The 19390-nt window shown below is 36.5% G+C and overlaps 1 protein-coding gene across 12 annotated transcripts in view; it reads right to left on the reverse strand.

Moving 5' to 3' along the window:
- The window catches only part of pleca (plectin a), a 148861-nt gene that overhangs the window by 36720 nt on the left and 92751 nt on the right, over window positions 1–19390 (reverse strand). For 3 of the 12 annotated variants that reach the window (XM_067426697.1, XM_067426702.1, XM_067426706.1), the window contains 4 exons: window positions 7733–7794; window positions 4641–4655; window positions 3037–3126; window positions 2408–2443 (listed from right to left, as the gene is read on the reverse strand). In XM_067426697.1, coding sequence (XP_067282798.1) covers window positions 2408–2443; window positions 3037–3126; window positions 4641–4655; window positions 7733–7794 — 203 coding nt within the window. Of the gene's footprint in view, window positions 1–2407; window positions 2444–3036; window positions 3127–4640; window positions 4656–7732; window positions 7795–11626; window positions 11781–18128; window positions 18324–19390 lie in introns of those variants that run through there. The other 9 variants (XM_067426703.1, XM_067426708.1, XM_067426707.1 and 6 more) reach the window with 7 other exon arrangements.

The raw sequence follows: 19390 nt of genomic DNA on the forward strand, positions 1-19390 counted from the left end.
ATCGAACCTCTAAACATTTTATTGAACAGTAACACCAGACTTCTGAATTGCATAAAAAAAAATATATTTTTTACAGCCTATACATATAAAAAACAGGAATTTTACTTATTGCTTAATTGTGCATCCCTTAGATAAAGTAAATCACACATTTCATGACAGAAACAATGCATTGTTTTTTAAAAAAAACACTACACTCTATATCATAACCTTATTATTCTGAAAGCCAAGGACCAGAGATATTCCAGCTTTATCTGCGAACCTGAATGTAAATACACCCACTATGCCAAAATGTGGACAAAATGCACCAGCATACAATAAGAACATGCAATGACACTTGTCAATCAGTCATCACAATAAATAGCCAATCAAAAGCTAAGCTGTCCCATGAGCCAGGCTCTTATTGGCTTGCAGTGCATGATGTCACTAAGGTTCTCGATGGACCCCATGTCTACAAACATGGGAAGACATGAATCGATGCATAATTAAAACAAATTTAAATTCCTGAAATCCTAATGGTTCATGGTTACCTGAAAGTGAATGCAATGCTTCCAGAACATTCCATCACAAAAACAAGAAACGCAAACCCTGAATAACCACCCTGACTTTTTAAGTATTATAGAGTGCAGCAGTTGGGTCCCGGAAGTAAAAACTCCATTCATTTTCTCCATAAGGAACTTGATTTTGAACTATAACTTGTATCATTGTTAATCCATGGTGTTTGCTTCTACTGAAGCCGTCAGCCTGCATTATTTCATCAGTTTGCATTGTTTCACAGTGGAATTCCTGGTGAAAACAACCTACCAATGATTCTGGTCAGAAAATTACACCAATCAGCGTTGAAAACAGCAACACAGGCCAAAATTGTTCTCTAGCTCCGCCCACTCCCATGAAGCACTGTGAATTATGTAATTGTGTTGATCTCCTAGTGCTCTCAAAACACTGAAATATTTGCATATACTGTATATACACTATATTGCCAAATATTTGTGACTTTTGTCTTTAAATGTACATGAACTTTAATGGCATCCCATTCTTAATCAGTAGGGTTTTCCCTACCTTTGCAGCTATAACAGCTTCAAATCTTGTGGCAAGGCTCTCCAAAAAGTTTAGGAGTGTGTTTATATGAATTTTTGACCATTCTTCTAGAAGCGCATTTGTGAGGTCAGGCACTGATGTTGGATGAGAAAGGCCTGGCTTGCAGTCTCTGCTCTAATTCATCCCAAAAGTGTTGAGCTCAGGAGTCTGTCTAGGCCAGTCAAGTTCATCCACACCAAAATCATCCATGTCTTTTTGGACCTTGCTTTGTGCAGTGGTGTACTGTCATGTTGGAACAGGGAGGAGCCATCCACAAACTGTTCCCACAAAGTCGGGAGCATGAAATTGTCCAAAATGTCTTGTAAGCTGAAAAGAGTTCCTTTCACTGGAACCAAGCCCAACCCCTGGAAAACAACCCGTCCACCATAACCCCAATGCCCCACCCCTATCAAACTTACCAACTGTTCTTCAGCTAATCTGAAGGTTTGTTTCTATTTTGGTGGTCTGTAGCTATTGACTCTGCAGAAAGTTGGCGACTTTTGCGCACTGTGCGCCTCAGCATGGGCTGACCCCGCTCTGTGATTTTACATGGCCTACTACTGTAGCTGACTTGCTGTTGTTCCCAATTGCTTTCACTTTGTTATAATACAACCTATGCTAACCTATCATGGTGCCATGCCTGAATTCACTGAGCTCCTGAGAGCGACCCATTCTTTCACAAATGTTTGAAGAAGCAGTCTGCATGCCAAGGTGCTTGATTTTATACACCTGTGGCCATGGAAGTGATTGGAACTCTTGAATTCAATGATTTAGAGGCACTATGTTTGGCAATATAGATTATATGCATATTTTGCAATGTACTCAAATGTATTGTTTTTATACATATAATCAACATTTGTAAATGTTTTGTATGATGGAATGTCTGCTTTTCACAATGCTTCATAGGATTGTAGGTCTTTACCTCACTAAAACCTTGTACCTTTGTCCTTTTGTTCGATTTTCAAAACTCTTTTTGCTTTAAAACAAAGTTTTTAGTGATTTGATTTACCTCTTAGTTGACCAGCTTGGTTCATAACTATTCGACAAAGACTGTTTTAAAATCCCTATGGGAAAAATGAATGGAAAAAATAAAAACTTCTGGAACCAGCGCCACTGAAAAAGGGGGCGGGTACTGTTGAACTCTCTACAGATGGTAATGTGATTTATTTTACATTTTCACTGAATACTTTCGCGAACATGTGGGGAGGACAGCACTGTCAACAAGCGACATGATAAAGGAAGTGACATCATGCACAACACATTTCCCCTGGCAGTGACACATGCCACACCCCTTTCCGGGGAGGCGAGCCGGAAATTTTCAGACCCAACTCACCAACCGTGAATTCCTGACAACGTCTCGCTCCCTCGGCTACCACAGCAAGAGCATCGCAAGAGAGGAGGCAAAGGCAAAGGGGTCAAGGTCAGGGCAGAGGTGAGCAAACAGGAAGTTGAAAAAGGAATGGTCAAGGGGGTCAAACCGGTGCAGAGTAGAAACTGAGGCAGAAAATGTCAGATTGTTAATGTGTTAAAGGAGTGAGACGCAATGCAAAAAAGACAGTCACAGTAGAAGTGCTCATCAGGACGGGGAGATGTGAGGAGACATTCATTCCTACAGAAACATTTCTGTATGCGTGGTTTCGCCCACTGGTCATACAGATCTGAATGCCAGATGTCAACCACTGATGCATGCAAAACAAATCTGAGGGACACGACTTTGAGGGTGTTAAAACTATAGGACAATCCAAACGGATGCAGAATTTAAGGGTAACTTCACTTAAACACAAAATGTAAGATCTATGAAGCAAGAGAACACAGGTAGAGGAGGGACTTATGTTAAAGGAGCAGATCCAGGAAGTGAGAGTTAGCCTTGCAAAAGCAGAATTTCAGACTGATGTTTTAAATAGGATTGCTTTGAATAGGGTTGTGGAGGGAAAATGTGAACCCACATCAGCATTAACTTACCAGTGTCTCTCCAGACAGCACCTCCAGCAGCGAGATGAGGTTGTGTCCATCTCTGAGATCCTCATACAGGTCTGTGATGTGTCGCTGGGCCTGAAAAAGATAGGAAATCAATCATTACAAATTATGGAAATCGTGAGGAAGACTATATGCTCAAAACAAAATACGATACAATATTATGCTAGTAACAGTTCCCCGGAACTCCTGCTTATAATTGATTGACTGTATAGCAACAGGAAATCAAATATTTTTTTATAATGATCACAAAATTGTATAACTGACCATATATCCAAAAAACATTTTTTTAAATTATTTTACATTAAAAAATAATTCACGTAGATAAAATAATACATAATTATTTACATAGAGATAAAATAACACATAATACTTCAAATACATAATACTTAAATAATTCAAATCTTTGGGGCCAGAATATTTTTTTATTATTTTTGTTACAATTAAAGTATCAAAAGTGACAAAAAATATCAAAAATTATAAATAATATTACAAAATCTGTTTTTGGAACTCTCTATTATTCCAAGAATCATGAAAAAATCTTGGTATGCACAAAAATATTAGGTAGCACAAAGTGTTTTCAACATTGATAATTATAAGAAATGTTTCTTAAGAAGCAAATTATCATATTAGAATGATTTCTGAAGGATCATGTGACACTGGAGACTGGGGTAATTCATCTTTACATTTATATTCAAATAGAAAATTATATAATTTTTAATATTTCATAGTATTACTGTATTTACTGTTTTTTTTTTATCAAATAAACATACATTTCTTTCAATTAACATAAATAAATACAAATCTTACAAACCCAAAACTTTTGAATTATATTGTAAATAAAATTATTTTTACATTATGCCAACTTCTAAATGACTTTTTAGGTAAGCTTTTTTTTTTTGATAATGACCATCTGATTATACATTACCTTTCATTTCATTTACTTATCATACCATATTTCTTGCATACCTTCATATTCTTAACTTTTTAAAAGAAAGTTTTAAGTTTCGAAAAATTTGTACCCATACAAATCTGTTTTGTAAGCTTTAAGAATACAAACAAAATATACAAACCGCAAATATTATGAAGCTTTCAGTGTCTGCAATAACTAAGGAAAATATGGGCAAAGGTCATTTGAACTGTCCTTTCTCACAAAAATAAATCTGTTCAGACAGAGCTCTCCACATGGGACTCAGTTTACAATGTGAGAACTAACATCAGACATTCATTAAAAATAACCTAATTATAATAGTGACTCAGAAAAGTGAAGTTAGATGGTTCTGTACTATCAAATTCAAACATTTGTGTGACCACTGCATATCTAATGAAACTGTTTGTACTGTCGGACAAAGGAAAATATCTGGAAGCTGAAGCAGTAAACACAAGGTACTAAAGAAGACAGAACACACAAGGGGGATACACCTTTAGTGTTAGAAAACTGGATTTCATGCAAGGAAGGCAGGGAGGGTGTGTGTTAGCCTGATGTAGGAAACAGATCTAGGTGCAGATGTAGGAAACTACGGTGCATGTGAAACCCATGCAGGTAATAACAGAAATCACTCTGCAAAGGTGTGATCACAGACACCACCTACCTCTGCCTTCCAGTGCTGACATAGACAGATGGAGGAAAGGGTAGAAAATGGAAAGATAAAAAAGAGAAAGGTTGGAACAGATGGGAAATACAATGAGAACTGTAAGATAACAGTGAAATGAACACAGATGACACTGTAATAGTGTTGTATGATGGTGTGAACATAACATTTAAAATCGCATTTGAATCTTTTAATGGGCATTTAAATGTATACAAAAATATGCTGATGACTGAAACTGTCATCAATATATTTCTGTAAGGACCACTATCGTCAAACATGATTGACAATTAGCATACAGTTTAGATTGGCGGTAGGGTAAACAGAACCAACATAATGTATTGCATATATCATTAATGTTGATATTAAATGTACAAAATAATTTGGGAATTTAGTCTGATTCAAGGGGAATCAGAATACCAAATCCTGACTGGACAAGAGGAGGAGCTGGGGATGGAGGAGGGTAAATAAGTTCTGGAGAAATGCGATAGCTGCTGATAGTACTGACAGAGCTTGTATGTAAATGCTGTGATAGACGTCGTATTCCTATAGGTAGACGTGATCAGCTGACAGCTGATGCAAGCTGCCAGAACTGATGCTACGCATGATTTATTTAGTTTTAGTCTTTCGAATGTAATTCAAAGCTATTATTAAGTCTGAAATAGCAATGAAACATCACTAACACATCTGCTGAAACCATCACTTTGATGACAGATTTTTAATAAATCTATTTTAATCTTTAAGGCTGGCATTCTATATACCCAGATTTAAAAGAGAAACTGAAAGGCTTTGCAGTGTCCAGGTTTCCATCCCAAACGGCTGCATCCAGATGAGAAGGATTTCCTTACAGCACACAAACAACCCATAGCAAAGACTCTGAGTCACTGGATCTGAACAGCAGTCCACCAAATAAACCTCTATATAAACTCACCTAAAGGATTATTATGAAAACCATACTAATACTGTGTTTGACACCCTTTCACCTTCAGAAATGCCTTAATTCTAATTGGCATTGATTCAACAAGGTGCTGAAAGCATTCTTTAGACATATTGGCCCATATTGATTGGATATTTGTGGGATGCACATCCAGGGCATGAAGCTCCCGTTCCACCACGTCCCAAAGATGCTCTATTAGGTTGAGATCTGGTGACTGTGGGGGCCATTTTAGTACAGTGAACTCATTGTCATGTTCAAGAAACCAATTTGAAACGATTTGAGCTTTGTGACATGGTGCCTTATCCTGCTGGAAGTAGCCATCAGAGGATGGGTACATGGTGGTCATAAAGAGAGAGAGAGAGAGAGAGAGAGAGAGAGAGAGAGAGAGAGAGAGAGAGAGAGAGAGAGAGAGAGAGAGAGAGAGAGAGAGAGAGAGAGAGAGAGAGAGAGAGAGAGAGAGAGAGAGAGAGAGAGAGAGAGGTCTGTGTTCTGCGGTCTTGGCCATTAGTTAATTTATATATAATAATTATATATAATAATAATAATTAAATAATTTATAAAAACTTTCATTAGTCCACTTTCAGCAGTGACAGTGCGACTCCTGTCCTGTGACCTGTCCCTGAACCCCCATGTGCGTGCTCACGCGCAAAGCAGACAGCCACGCCTCTACTACCGTGGCGGGGGATTTTTTTTATATATTTTATATATATGTATATATATATATATATATATATATATATATATATATATATATATATATATAAATAAAATATATGGAAGAATATAGATATATATATATATATATATATAAATAAAATATATGGAAGAATATATATATACAAGCTCTGAGTTTGACCCGAACCTGGAATTGAGTTTGACCCAATTAATATTAGGTCATAAAAGCTGAATGTAAAATAATTAAAATGATTAGAAAATGCTAATAAAATGTTTGAAATAGTTGTATGTTTTTCGGCATACCGAGTTAAAGTAAAGTAAAATGCTGTGTCACTTTTTGTGTTTTTGACTGTGTTGCTGTGTTGCTTTATCTGGTGCTTTAGTTGTTTCCCATTTCCAGATTTTTGGGTGGAATTTTGAAACACATTTTGAAACTCTTTTTAAATTGGTACAACAGCTTGTGGAAGCGCCCCAGTGCAGGGGCGCCTGTGGGCCAGACTGTTGGATGAAATCCAAGCAGTAACAAGAAAAAAAAAAAATATGTTTCTTTGGGGATATAAAATGAGACCAGATGTTGATGAGTCATCCTCAAACACTCATAAATAAATAAACAGCACCTTTCAGCAGTGGGTATCTACAGGATGATTATTCAGCCATCATGATCTCCGCAGCCATAGCACTTTTGTACATTCGCCATATGCTTTCAAATACAGGTTAGACAAACAATATCCCGCTGAACTGATGGTTTTCTCTCCATTTTCTTTCATAAACACCCCTATCATTTACACTCTTGCACTTCGTCATACACTGTTATTTTCCTTGTAATGACAGACAAATAACAATGTTTTCAGTGTAGTTTTAGTATGTGCTAAAAGTTCCCAACAAAGCAGCTGTCACTAGTTATTTGCAGTTGTCAACTTCAAAACAAGCCCTTGAGATATTCCTTCAATTCATTAATTGATAAAGTGGCCATTTGTCAAGGGCAAAACTAGATATTAGGCTACAGCACTAATATAGTAAGTGTCATATCCAATAAATAAATTAACAAGTTAAAATTTGATACAAGTCATTTTCAGGGGCATGGGTTTATTGTCAATGCAAAGACTTACTGTCACAGATGCTGTTAGCTCTATGTCATACACTCTTAAATATAAAGGTTCCAAAAGAGATTTTTTTGCAGTGATGCAATTTTCATATTTTGTACCCCAAAGAATCTTTAAAATAACCATTTGTTTAACATTTAAAAAATCTAAAGAAACATTTCCTGCTAATTTTAAACCTTCATGAAACCGTTAATGCCAATAAAAACCTTTATTTTTAATTGTGAAGAATCTATTCTACACTATTAATGAGCAAAAGGAACATGCATAATGCATGATTCACTATATGATTCAATGACAGTTTGATTCACAAGCATCCGGAGTATTTGTATACATCTGTAAATGTATGCATTATTTGCAAATTCCTCTCTGGATATCAATACCTTCATCAGATGCTTGTTCACCCATTTTGTGAAGGTCTTTTTCTGTACTCGATCCCGTTCATCTGCAACACACAAAAAGTCAAAATTTTCAGTCGAATGAAGTCAAATCAGAGAGGAACACTTGAAACCACTAAACATTATGCAGCATACTAATGGAAACTTCTGAATTGATGAGTAGTTCTCTTTTATTCTCAGATAATCGCTCTACAACACTTCATGTGGTTTCACATAAGAGGATTTTAGAGAAGCAAAGGCTTAGAGGAATGATCATGTTTTCATTATATTTGTATGTGATCTGTAGCTAACTATACTTTTTCATACACTTTTTATACTATAAAAACTAAATGTTCAAGAATTGAATCAAGAAAAAATGCACTACCATTCAAAAGTTTGGGGTCTGTAATATTTATTTATTTTTAATAGAAATTAAAACTTTAATTCAGCAAGGACACATTCAATTTTATCAAAAGTGACAGCAAAGACATTTATAATGTTTCTGTTAAATTCCGTTTCAAATAATTGTTCAACTTTCTATTGAACAAAGAATCCTGAAAAAAGTGCCATGGGTTGAACACCTAATCAGCATATTAGAATGTGTTCTGAAGGATCGTGTGACACGGAAGACTGGACTAATGAGATTGAAAATTCAGCACTGCCATAGCAGGAATGAATTACATTTTAAGATATATTAAGTAGAAAAACATTATTTTAATTTATAATCATACTCAAAACTTCAGAATGGCATGTATGTTATGACGCAGAATTCAATGCCACATCGCAGTTCTCAGTGGTATTTAATCACCCGAAACTTAGCGCTGTGATCGGGTGGGCCCACATAATGAACATGCTGAGCATATCTTAGAGATACCACAGTGTAAATTAGCGGTCTATATTTACTTGTTTGAGCACTGGTGAAAGTGAACTATGGATAATTTTTGCTCATTCCATTGTAGAAGATGACTGACTTCATTTATATGTTTTTTCAGTTCTTAGTGACTAGATGAATAAAAAATAATCTGGGATTTATGCATGCTACAATTTCGGCAATCCTATAAGATCATTACAAATCACACTGTATGATATGGATCTAATAAACTTGGGTACGACATGTATAGTATTTGTACTGTATGTTGATATGACATATTGAATCGTAAGTTAATATATAACAATAAAACATCTTCAGCATATGCTAGTGCTAAACAAAGAGAGCAAGATAAATCTCACTTTGGCAATTGTGGTTTTCATGTGCACTGAATAAAGAACAGAAAATGAAAGTGGAGAATATGGATGTTACCATGGCTAAGGAAAAGAGTGAAAACTTGGCACGCAAATTTTGCAAATGGCGCTTGAGGTAAGTAGTTTTAAGTTTTGGAGTGTCTATTTACACTAAGAGCAAATAGCCCGCCTTGGTGGCAGAGGCTATTTACACTAACTTCGCCAACTGATTATTATTACCGTTATTACAGAAATTACAGAAGACGCTGCATTGTCAATAGTAGCAATAGGGGGAAGTTGTGTGCTAGAAAGTTTTGACACAAATCAACACGTTCAAATCCTTCTTTTGCCAAACTCACTCTACTCTCTTTTCACATCACATATCAGGTCAGAAAGGCATTCATTTTCAATAAAAAAAATATTTGAAAAAGTGGAAATAAAGTGTCTAATGTGTGTTTAATAATAAAATATTTATAGGTTAGGGGTAGGTGTAGGAAGGGCTTTATTGTCCAAATAAGGTGGCATCCATTTAATAATTTTGATAAATGTAATTATTTACAACACTGAGAAGCAAATAGAATCTGCCACTATTTATAAGTGTAAACAGCATATAATTACTGACACTAATTGCAAAGAAAATACTGATATTTTTACATAGTGAAAATAAAATATAATGCTACTTGGACTTATTGTAAATAGAATCTATTGATACTTGTACTTAGTGTAAATAGAATCTGTTGCTGAGAAAATATGCTATTTTCACAATTTCTTCACAAGTTTTAGTGCCATGTCACGTAGATCAATACACCATATCATGTTGCATTTTTACAGGCTAGTCAGTAGATGTAGGTTGTAGCACCAAACACACTGTGAGATAATCATGCTAAATTTCTGACCATGTCACAAAATTATTGCAAGATATCTCTGGTCGCTAGACCATCACAATAGTCGTCTTTCAACTTCTCTGACTACCGTTTAGGAGCCACGACCGCAGCACTCACCACAATTGGTCATCCTTAATCTGGGATTGCCAAATCGTATATGTACTGGCGTAACATGCTTCTGAGAAACCCATAACTGACTCACAAAAGGTTTTACCAGCCCTGTACTATTTTATTTATAGCTTTCAAATGTTCCTCATTTACCTTCATCCTGAATTACCATCATCAAACATTTATGTGGAAACTTGCTTCAAGGTGTGCTAAAGAACTCACTAAAGAAGTACCACCATCTGAATCTAGGAGTTCACGTGGATCTTTTTGAAACGCTTCATGACTAATATAAGAGTGTGATTTAATAAAATCTGTCTAAATGCCACCTTCAGGTACCTTTCTGACTATCTGATGATGTTACGCTTGAGCTAGCATGAAAGCAATAGGAGGAGAAAAACACAAGAAGTACATCATCTCGCTGTCACAAGGTAAAGCACAAAGACAGATGATATTTCTGAGGACCAGCAAGCATGAGTGAAATTCAAAGAAAATTCTTAAACTTGTGATACAGCCCCAAAAGCTCAGTTTATCACTATTTTATCAAAACACTACAAGAAAACATAATTCAGGACAAGCTGCACCAACAACTGCAGGGCACTGGATGCATGTTGTTGTTCTGTCATTCTGTCGCCATGGCGACCACGACAGTTGGCATCACTACATCACTTCCTGTTTCTCGAAGCTCGTGCCATCACGAAAACCAATTCCTGTGAAAGCATAATGACTCATTGTATTAAGACCTTTATGAAACAATAAACATCTATCTAGTCAACCACAACTGAGGGACCTTGTTACATTTTTACATATCACACAATGTGTGATGCACAAAATGCAAACACACTTGTTATCATTTTGATCATTTTAAAATATTCAGAAGCATGTGGGGACATGAAAAGACATGACACAGATGGTGCGTTTTACTGCAGTCTGGAGCATCTGTGAGTCTAAGTGATCATTTCCATTAGTGAGCTGCTCTGAGAACAGTGTGACCACCTGAATTGCACAGGTCAAAGGCCAGATCAGGGGGGGCACTTAAAATTCCAAGCAAAACACCACTGAAAGGTAACACCTTCCTTGCACATCTGACATAAAAGCCTAGTTAAGTTTAGGTTTTCAAGCTTTCGTGGTCTGACACGAGAAGCACAAGATCTGAGGGAAGACGCATACCTCTGCACAGGGGCTTGAATTTGACACTCGTAAAACTGAAAGCATAGCTCGAGGGAACAGAGTTTTGCTCTATGAAGTAATAAGTCAAAGTAAATTATAGTTAGAAATAAATCAAGAACATTTACAATGTTTGAGCTGCGCTGTACCAAAACGGTGACCTCTTTTCCGACATGCCAATCGTGTGCGCACAGGACCACAACCCCGATTTGGGATCCGCCTTTGCAATGGCCCCTCCCTTTTGAGCCCCAAAACATCCATTTGACATCTTACACATCTTATCATTGGTTGGAACGATTACAAGTACATTCCACCTGTCCAGGGAGAGCTAATTACGCAAAATGATTGCACAACTTTAAAATAGAAACCAATCAAAATAAAAAGTCTGTTTAGGCCAAAATTATGCATTAAGAATGCAAGTGTTAACATTATACTGAAGAACTTCTCAAGCAAAGATTAAATAGGATATCAAAAATAGTGTCTAATAGCTAGAATTGTAGGCTGAAAATCATTTCTGCTGTACCTTTTCTTTCATCCATGGCCCTGAGCATCCCCTGGTAATGACCGTCCTCTGTGAAGACCACATCACTGCCGACACTGTCAGTGGAGTTTGTCCTGAACCCTTGATACACGGCCATTCCTGCACTTCAGTTCTTTCTGTAAAACCACAGTTTCACACTTTCTATCTGTTTAAACCACCTGCACTGTTTCTTTTCACTCAGTCTGGCGTTTCAGAAAGCAAAAGAGAAGATCCATGCAGTCGAGTGGGTGTGTTCCAAGCCCGCTCGTTTCGCCCTCCCTTTTCTGACTCGTCTTCCCCTCCAGTTCTGTTCCTCTCTCTCTACCTCGGCTTTCTTTTTCCTCGCTTCTTGCTAAATACATGTCTTTAGGCTATAAATACAAAAGACAACCTGTTTTTGGATGGGGGTCTCTAATTTTGTGATTGAAAAAGCACACACACACACCAAACAACATGTGGCTGACCACATGTTGATGGTGTAGAGATGAGGAAATGACACAACGAACAGCGAAATGTTCGTGTAAAATCAAACCCACAGCAGAAAATCTCATCATTTATCATTCTTTTTTAAAATACTACACGAAAACTTCTGCTCAGAAGCACAGAAGCCGCACATTTCTCGCATACTTTGAAAATAGTTAACAGTTACCGCAGCTCAACATCTGCAAAAGAGAAGCAGATGTGACCAGTGAAACGTGTGTACAAGAAACACCAGTAAATTGTCTGTACACTAAAAGCGAAATCAGCCAATCAGAACATATTTAATGTTATTTCATGTATAGAATTCTGGACGAATCAGATGTCGCTGTGGGCGGAGCTACTCAGAGCAATGCCATAGAAATAAAACCCAAGTTACTTTTTGACTTTGTAACGGTCGCAGCTGGTTAGAACAAAAACTTGACATGGTATGACCGAGTTATTTTACTGTGCAGGCTACTTCAGTAGAAAGCAATGGAAATAAGTCACAATTTCATGTAAGAAGGAAAAAAATCAAGGCGAGGGTCTGTTTCCATCTGGGTATTCCATCTGTTTAGGGTAGGGGGGAGGGGATGGAGTTCCACCAACTGGGAAATCCCACTCATGATGGAAAATGTGACTAATTTCAGGAGTCAGACAGAAAGGCTTTTGTAGGAGGTTCAGATTTTCACTGTCAGGAGTTGTTGATGCTCTTTGATGGATGTAGATAGACACAACAAAGACGTTATTTCATGCAGTCCTGCCAAAGTCATCCTAGACAGGCGAAAATGCGACTGAACACAAAGAGAACCCCTGTGCATGTGTGGTTGCAATAACGGCATCTCCTAAAGGCAGCATTTGAAACGAGCGTGTGTGAAAGCAAACAGATGAAGCAAAGACTCAAAGGCTCTCTCTGTCTCTCTTGCCCCGAACAATGGAACCTTCCTATCAGCTGCGCACAAAATGACAAGCAAGATGTGAATAACTAGTCTCTTTGAAGTGTGTGCGCATGTGTAAATGACCAGTGGATTAGTGAGAGGAGTCGTATGCCTCACAGGTGTGACTGGAGCTCCCTAACCTCACAGACAATCCATCTCTCTCGATGTTGGAAAGGATGGCAGGCAAATCGCAGGTAGGAATGGAGGATTCTTTGCATTGCAGCTCGAGGCCGTTGCCTGTTTAGGCTTGAGCTGGAAGACCTGCAGCTATTACCCATCTGCCTTGACTGGAGACAGTGCCAACAAGAGCCACTAGCAGTGTTTTCTGTGTTTACAGCAACACAGCGAATGAGCTAGATCAGCTATAATGTGAAATGCAACTTGATGCAAACGACTGTAGATAACACATCTGCAAACAGAAATGGGATCAGAGTAATCTGATTCAAATCTTGGGAGACAGATCTTTTAATCTATCATTCACAAGCTTACAAGTCATCTGTCTAAATCAGTCTGATGAATACGCTCAATGAACCCAATCAGTTATGTCAGAGCTTTAACTTAAAGGGATAGTCCACCCAAAAATGAATTTACTCATCCTAGGTGTATACGACATTCTTCTTTCAGACGAATACAATCAGAGTTATATATAAAAAAAATCCTGGCTAATCTAAGCTTTATAAAGGCTGTGAATGGGAGCCCAAAAAAGTGCATCCATCCATTATAAAAGCAACCCAAATAGCTCAGGGGAGTTAATAAAAGCATTCTGAAGTGAATTGATGGGTTTGTGTAAGAAAAATATCCATATTTAAAACTTTATAGAGTAAAATATCTAGCTCCCGGTGGACTGTCTTCTGTAGTCAACTTACGCAGAAAGTGTAACGCATCTCGCAGTTCAAAACGCTGACGCTACATCTAATGTTATCATTGATTTTGAATACAGAAGGCCGTCTGGTGGAAGCTAGATATTTTACTTTATAACCTGTTAAATATTGATATTTTTCTTACAAGAACATATCAATTCACTTCAGAAGGCCTTTATTAACCCCCCAGAGCCGTGTGGAGTATGTTTATAATGGATGGATGGATGTTCTTTTTGGGCTTCAAATTTTGACTGCCATTTATAATGCTTGAAAGAGCCAAGGCATTTTTTATATGACTCCGATTGTGTTCATCTGAAAGAAGAATGTCATATACACCTAGGATGGCTTGAGGGTGAGTAAATCATGAGGTCATTTTCATTTTTTCGTGAACTGTCCTTTTAATTACTGATGTCTGACATTACATAAATATCAATTTCCCAATGCCCCAATAGAAATTAACCAAAGTTATTACTGTATACTGCATGTGAGAATTGTATGAGTATAATGAGTATGATATACAAAAGAGTAAAGTTAATAAATTAATTAAAATTTTATTTTATTTTATAAATAAATACAAATAAACAAACGAAATAATAATAATTCTGTAAAAATGGCATTGCGTTATTAATCATTTAGTGTCAGAATCACTAAGGAACTGTTATATACAGTAAAATAACCTATTTGTGTAATATTACTATCTATTTTGAACTGCTTTAAAGAATAATCAAGCAATCTTGAAGATGCCCAACAGACCAAATTGTATAAAATAATTTTAGAGCCATTTGAAAGGAATTTTTCCTCGGGTTAATTCCTTAGACCTTATGTAAGGTACATAATACCTCTGAGAAGAAATAAAGAAAAAACATGTATGCACAGGTACCAAACTGTTTGACTTCAGGCATCCCAAGTTCAGCACTATTTGAGAGCACTATAACAAAACACACAGACCAGATCCTTTATAATAAAAAAAAATCATACCAATACTGACAGGGCAACTCCTTCAGCATGTGTGTGAGATGAGAAGATGATGTATAGAGGAAAAGGGCAAAGGGTGTGAAAATCGGACAGTTTTAGGAACGGTGCCAGATTCTGCAGACATCTGGAATTAGATTTTCTCTGTCCTAAGAACACTCATGAGTAAATATACATACAAAACGAACTGACGCATTTTCAATTTATACAAATGTGTCAATGTAGTTCTTAAATATAACTTGTATTTAAATTTTATTTTGTGCAATCAAATTAGCAAAAATTACGTTTTATGATAATGTAAATAGTAAATATGTAAATAAAATCTAAAATATGAATAATGTAAATAAAATTAATAAATGAAAAATCAAACTCTAAAAAATGCTGGGTTAAAAACAACCCAAGTTGGGTTGAAAATGCACCAACCCAACAATTGGGTTTTAACCCAATGGTTGAGTTGTTTTAACCCAATGGTTGAGTTGTTCTTACCCAGCAATTGGGTTGTCTTAAGCAACATTTAACCCAACCACTGGGTAAAAACAACTCAACCATTGGGTTAAAACAACTCAACCGTTGGGTTAAAACAACCCAATTGTTGGGTTGGTGCATTTTCAACCCAACTTGGGTTGTTTTTAACCCAGCATTTTTTAGAGTGTATCAATGACTGAAGTTCATAATTGAATAGTATAAATTAATTATATCTTTAAGTATACTGTTTTCTTTGCACATCTGTTCATATTGTAAATTAGACTACTTTGTAAGTTCTTAAATAGTTTATCTACTGTCAATTTTGCTATTTTTTTTTAAAATAATTTAAAACTCATAATAGCTCAAAGGTCATTTGTTAAACAAAAACAACAACAACAAAAAAACAATCAGCGATGTGATGTGACTAGGGCAGATGGAGCTCTCCGTAACCCCAAACCATCAATCACACTTTGCTGGCCTGCACACACCTGTAACATACACTTAAGCCGTAACTCATCCTACATCAGGTACATAAAGCCGCTTTAGGCCTACTCCTTACATTGACAAAACAATAACTCTTACGACAAGGTTCACACCGACGACCACTCCTCCAACAGCCAGTCAGACATGTGAAAACATGCGTTAATTCATAAACAAGGATAGAATGCTAGCAAAAGATGTTCTGGTCTGCCGTCTTTACTCACATTCTCTCATGCATTCACACTTCCATAAAAGGCCCTGATTTATGACGCAAAAAAAGAGTCTGGAAAACTTCCTGAAACAAGCCTATGTTTACGTTTTCATTGAAAACTGAAAAGTTTTCTAATTGGACAAGCTTCAAAAGGGTGAGGAGAAAATAAAATGTAAATTGAGAAAAAGACAGTGCTGTGGTTACTGGAAGAGCATGAGAATGATAGCTTTATGAAAGGGGTTTGGGATGCTAAACAAATTGTCTCCCTCTAGTGGCCACTGTTCCAGTGGGATAGAGCTAAGGCAATTAAACCACGTTATAACTTAATTAATAAGGACAAGGACAAGGACCATAATTCATGTATTATTTTCACACATTTATCTTTTGTACACTGGTGTTCCTCACAGCTGGCATATCTAAACTTTTTTTCGTGCAGTCACTTAGTTTCAGTGGAAAATGAAAGCTGACCAGTTGCTGGGGCAACAGACCCAAACATACAGAAGCTGTGAGTTATGATGAACAACCCACCAATACTTTAAGAGTCATTGCGGTTTTGGTCCAGTGAGGCGCACTTTTCCGAAGGAAGGAGATGCTGAGATGCAGTTTTTCCATCTAACAATACGCACATATGTTCATAGTTAGTGAAACAACTCTATGTACTTACAGAGCCCATAAAGATAAAGATATATAGCCTACTCTACCAGCCAAACGTTTAGAATAGTAATGATTTTTAAATGACCCAGATGGAAACAGACCCTCCCTCACCTGGATTTTTTTTTTCTTGGTATATTAAATTGTGACTTATTTCCAGTGCTTGCTACTGAAGTAGCTTGCACAGTAAAATAACTTGCTCATTCTCATCAAGGCTGTATCATGTCACACAATCCTTCTGAAATCATTATAATATGCTGATTTGCTGCTCCGTTATTATCAAGTTTTATTAATGCATCCTTGCTGAATAAAAGTATAATAATTTCTGTTTTATAAATATTTTTTTAAACCTCAAATCCAAATCTTTTGATGGTAGTGTCTCAGGGTTTACACAAAAAAGCAGCAAAAAACATTTCAACATTGATAATAATAAGTAGCCTACATTGAGAAGCAAATCAGCATATTAAAATGATTTCTGAAGGATTGTGAGACACTGAAGTAACAATACTGAAAATTTAGCTTTGGCATTAATAAAAAACATTTCAGAATATATTCAAATAGAAGCAGTTCTTTTAAATTGTAATGATATTACTGTTTATAGTAGCCTACTACATAATAATATTACACACTACTTTTACTGTATTTTTGATCAAATAAACACAGCCTCTGTGAGCATAAGAGACTTTTAAAAACATGAGAAAAATCTTTATTATGTAGGCCTTGTGTAGCCTATACACAGTTGTAACTTGTATAATTTGTCATTTTGAGTTATATATATTTATAAATATTCAATTGATATGTATTTTCATAATTATATATGGACATAACATTTTTACAGCACTAATATTTAAAATTAAATATATATATATATATATATATATATATATATATATATATATATATATATATATATATATATATATATTTTTTTTTTTTTTTAAATATATTATAATTATTACAATTATACAATAGGCTAGTACGTGCTGGTCCTCGATAAATGATTATAGAACGCCCCATTCCTTGTAGGGCAATATGAGTATTCTATTAATAATTATTTATAGGCCTAATAATTATTAACAGAATATTAATAGAAAATTAATACAATGAAAATGCGAGAGGGATATGTTTAAAATATTTATGTAAATGTTTTAGACTGCACACTTCTCCTGTCATTACAAAACGTCAGGTCATCTACCTATAGGCTAGCTAAATGTTTCCACAGTAGGCTATAGCATAGTTGAAAAAAACAAAAAAAGTATCTGAGTATCTGACATGCAGAACGAAGAATGTTTATAACATTGGCACAAAACAGGTTAACTACAACACCCCTTTCCCTCCCCCCTTAACTAAACAACACATGCGCGCGCCCACACAGTCAGTTATCGCCCCCCTCGATCGAACTCCTCCTATTCGCCTGATGCATTCGGCAAAAATCGGTGCCGCTGCCTCAGTCAGTAGGCTACTTCACCTACCTGCGCAGCACATGCGGCTGTATAAGTGCGGTCCGACTTCACCGCAGCTCATCTCGTGAATATAGTTCCCGCGTCCGTAAATCACATCCAGGCTGAATATAGCGAGACACGGCGCAGCTGCCGCGGACATGTCACCCGCCGCGCTAGCCATGTTCACAGAGGAAAAAAACTTGTTGCGCTCCCTTCTGTGGTTTAGTTTAGTTCCCCAAACTCTGTATCAGCCGCACACGTTTGGATTCATTTGTTTTCGGGACTGAAAACGAAGGGGCGTCTCACTGGGAAAGCAGTGAAAGCTTTACCTCAATACTAGCCCAACCCATCGCAATGTGTTTGAAGCTGCGCTCATTCTGCTCAAGCTCCGGGACAAACTCTTCTCCCGGGCTGCCATTGAAATGTGATTCCTCCCATATGGGCTATTCGCCGCTGTTACTGATTAATGGATTAAATTCTGAAACATTTAGAATTTATGCGTCTTTCCTCAGATATTGCTTAACACATCCTGAAACCATGTGTGAAAAGAGAAAATGATTGTTTATATCTTATAAGCAGTTTAACCTCCGAAAGCTTTAAAGGACTGCTTTGAACCTATCACTGGCAAGATCTTCAAACAATGTTTCAGTACAAACGTTAGTTAAGTTAAACTTTGCTTGACTTAACATTATTATAGCCTAGTTCACGAACCAAAGTCAAGTTTGTAGGTAACTATAGCAACGGAACGCCTCTTGAGCCGTTTCCATTTAGTGTCCGACTGAAAGCCACAAATTATCTATTTGTTACAGACTTCACTGTTTTGTTTAACATGTTGACGCTTAAATATAGGCTAGTGTGCTAGAGGCGTCCAAATAGTCTTTTGTCTTTGGAAAAGAACCTGAGCGCACCGAAAAATAGCCTACAAGAAAAATACAGAAAGTCGACCTCCATGAAAATCATTGTGTAATTCCAACACTGGTGGTTGTTAGCAGGTATCAAGTAATGCATTCATAGGAAAACGTCCTGATAAGTAGCAGCAGGATCAGAAGTTGCAAATTATTTTTTATTGCACGCAAATAGTTTAACCGAATTTTAGTCCGTTTTATCACTTTAAAAACAACAAAAGTTGAGCCAAGGTAATTTACAGTAGAGATATAAAAAACAGCAATAAAATGTAAGAAACAAGACAAACATAGAGACACATAAAAAAGGAAAAAATACAAAAAGGGATAAAACTAATAAAAACAATGGCACAGCATCAAGAAAAAAAGCGACATTGAAACTGAATTTCA

This window comes from Pseudorasbora parva, chromosome 19 (genome assembly GCF_024679245.1).
Source record: "Pseudorasbora parva isolate DD20220531a chromosome 19, ASM2467924v1, whole genome shotgun sequence".
Taxonomy (NCBI): domain Eukaryota; kingdom Metazoa; phylum Chordata; class Actinopteri; order Cypriniformes; family Gobionidae; genus Pseudorasbora; species Pseudorasbora parva.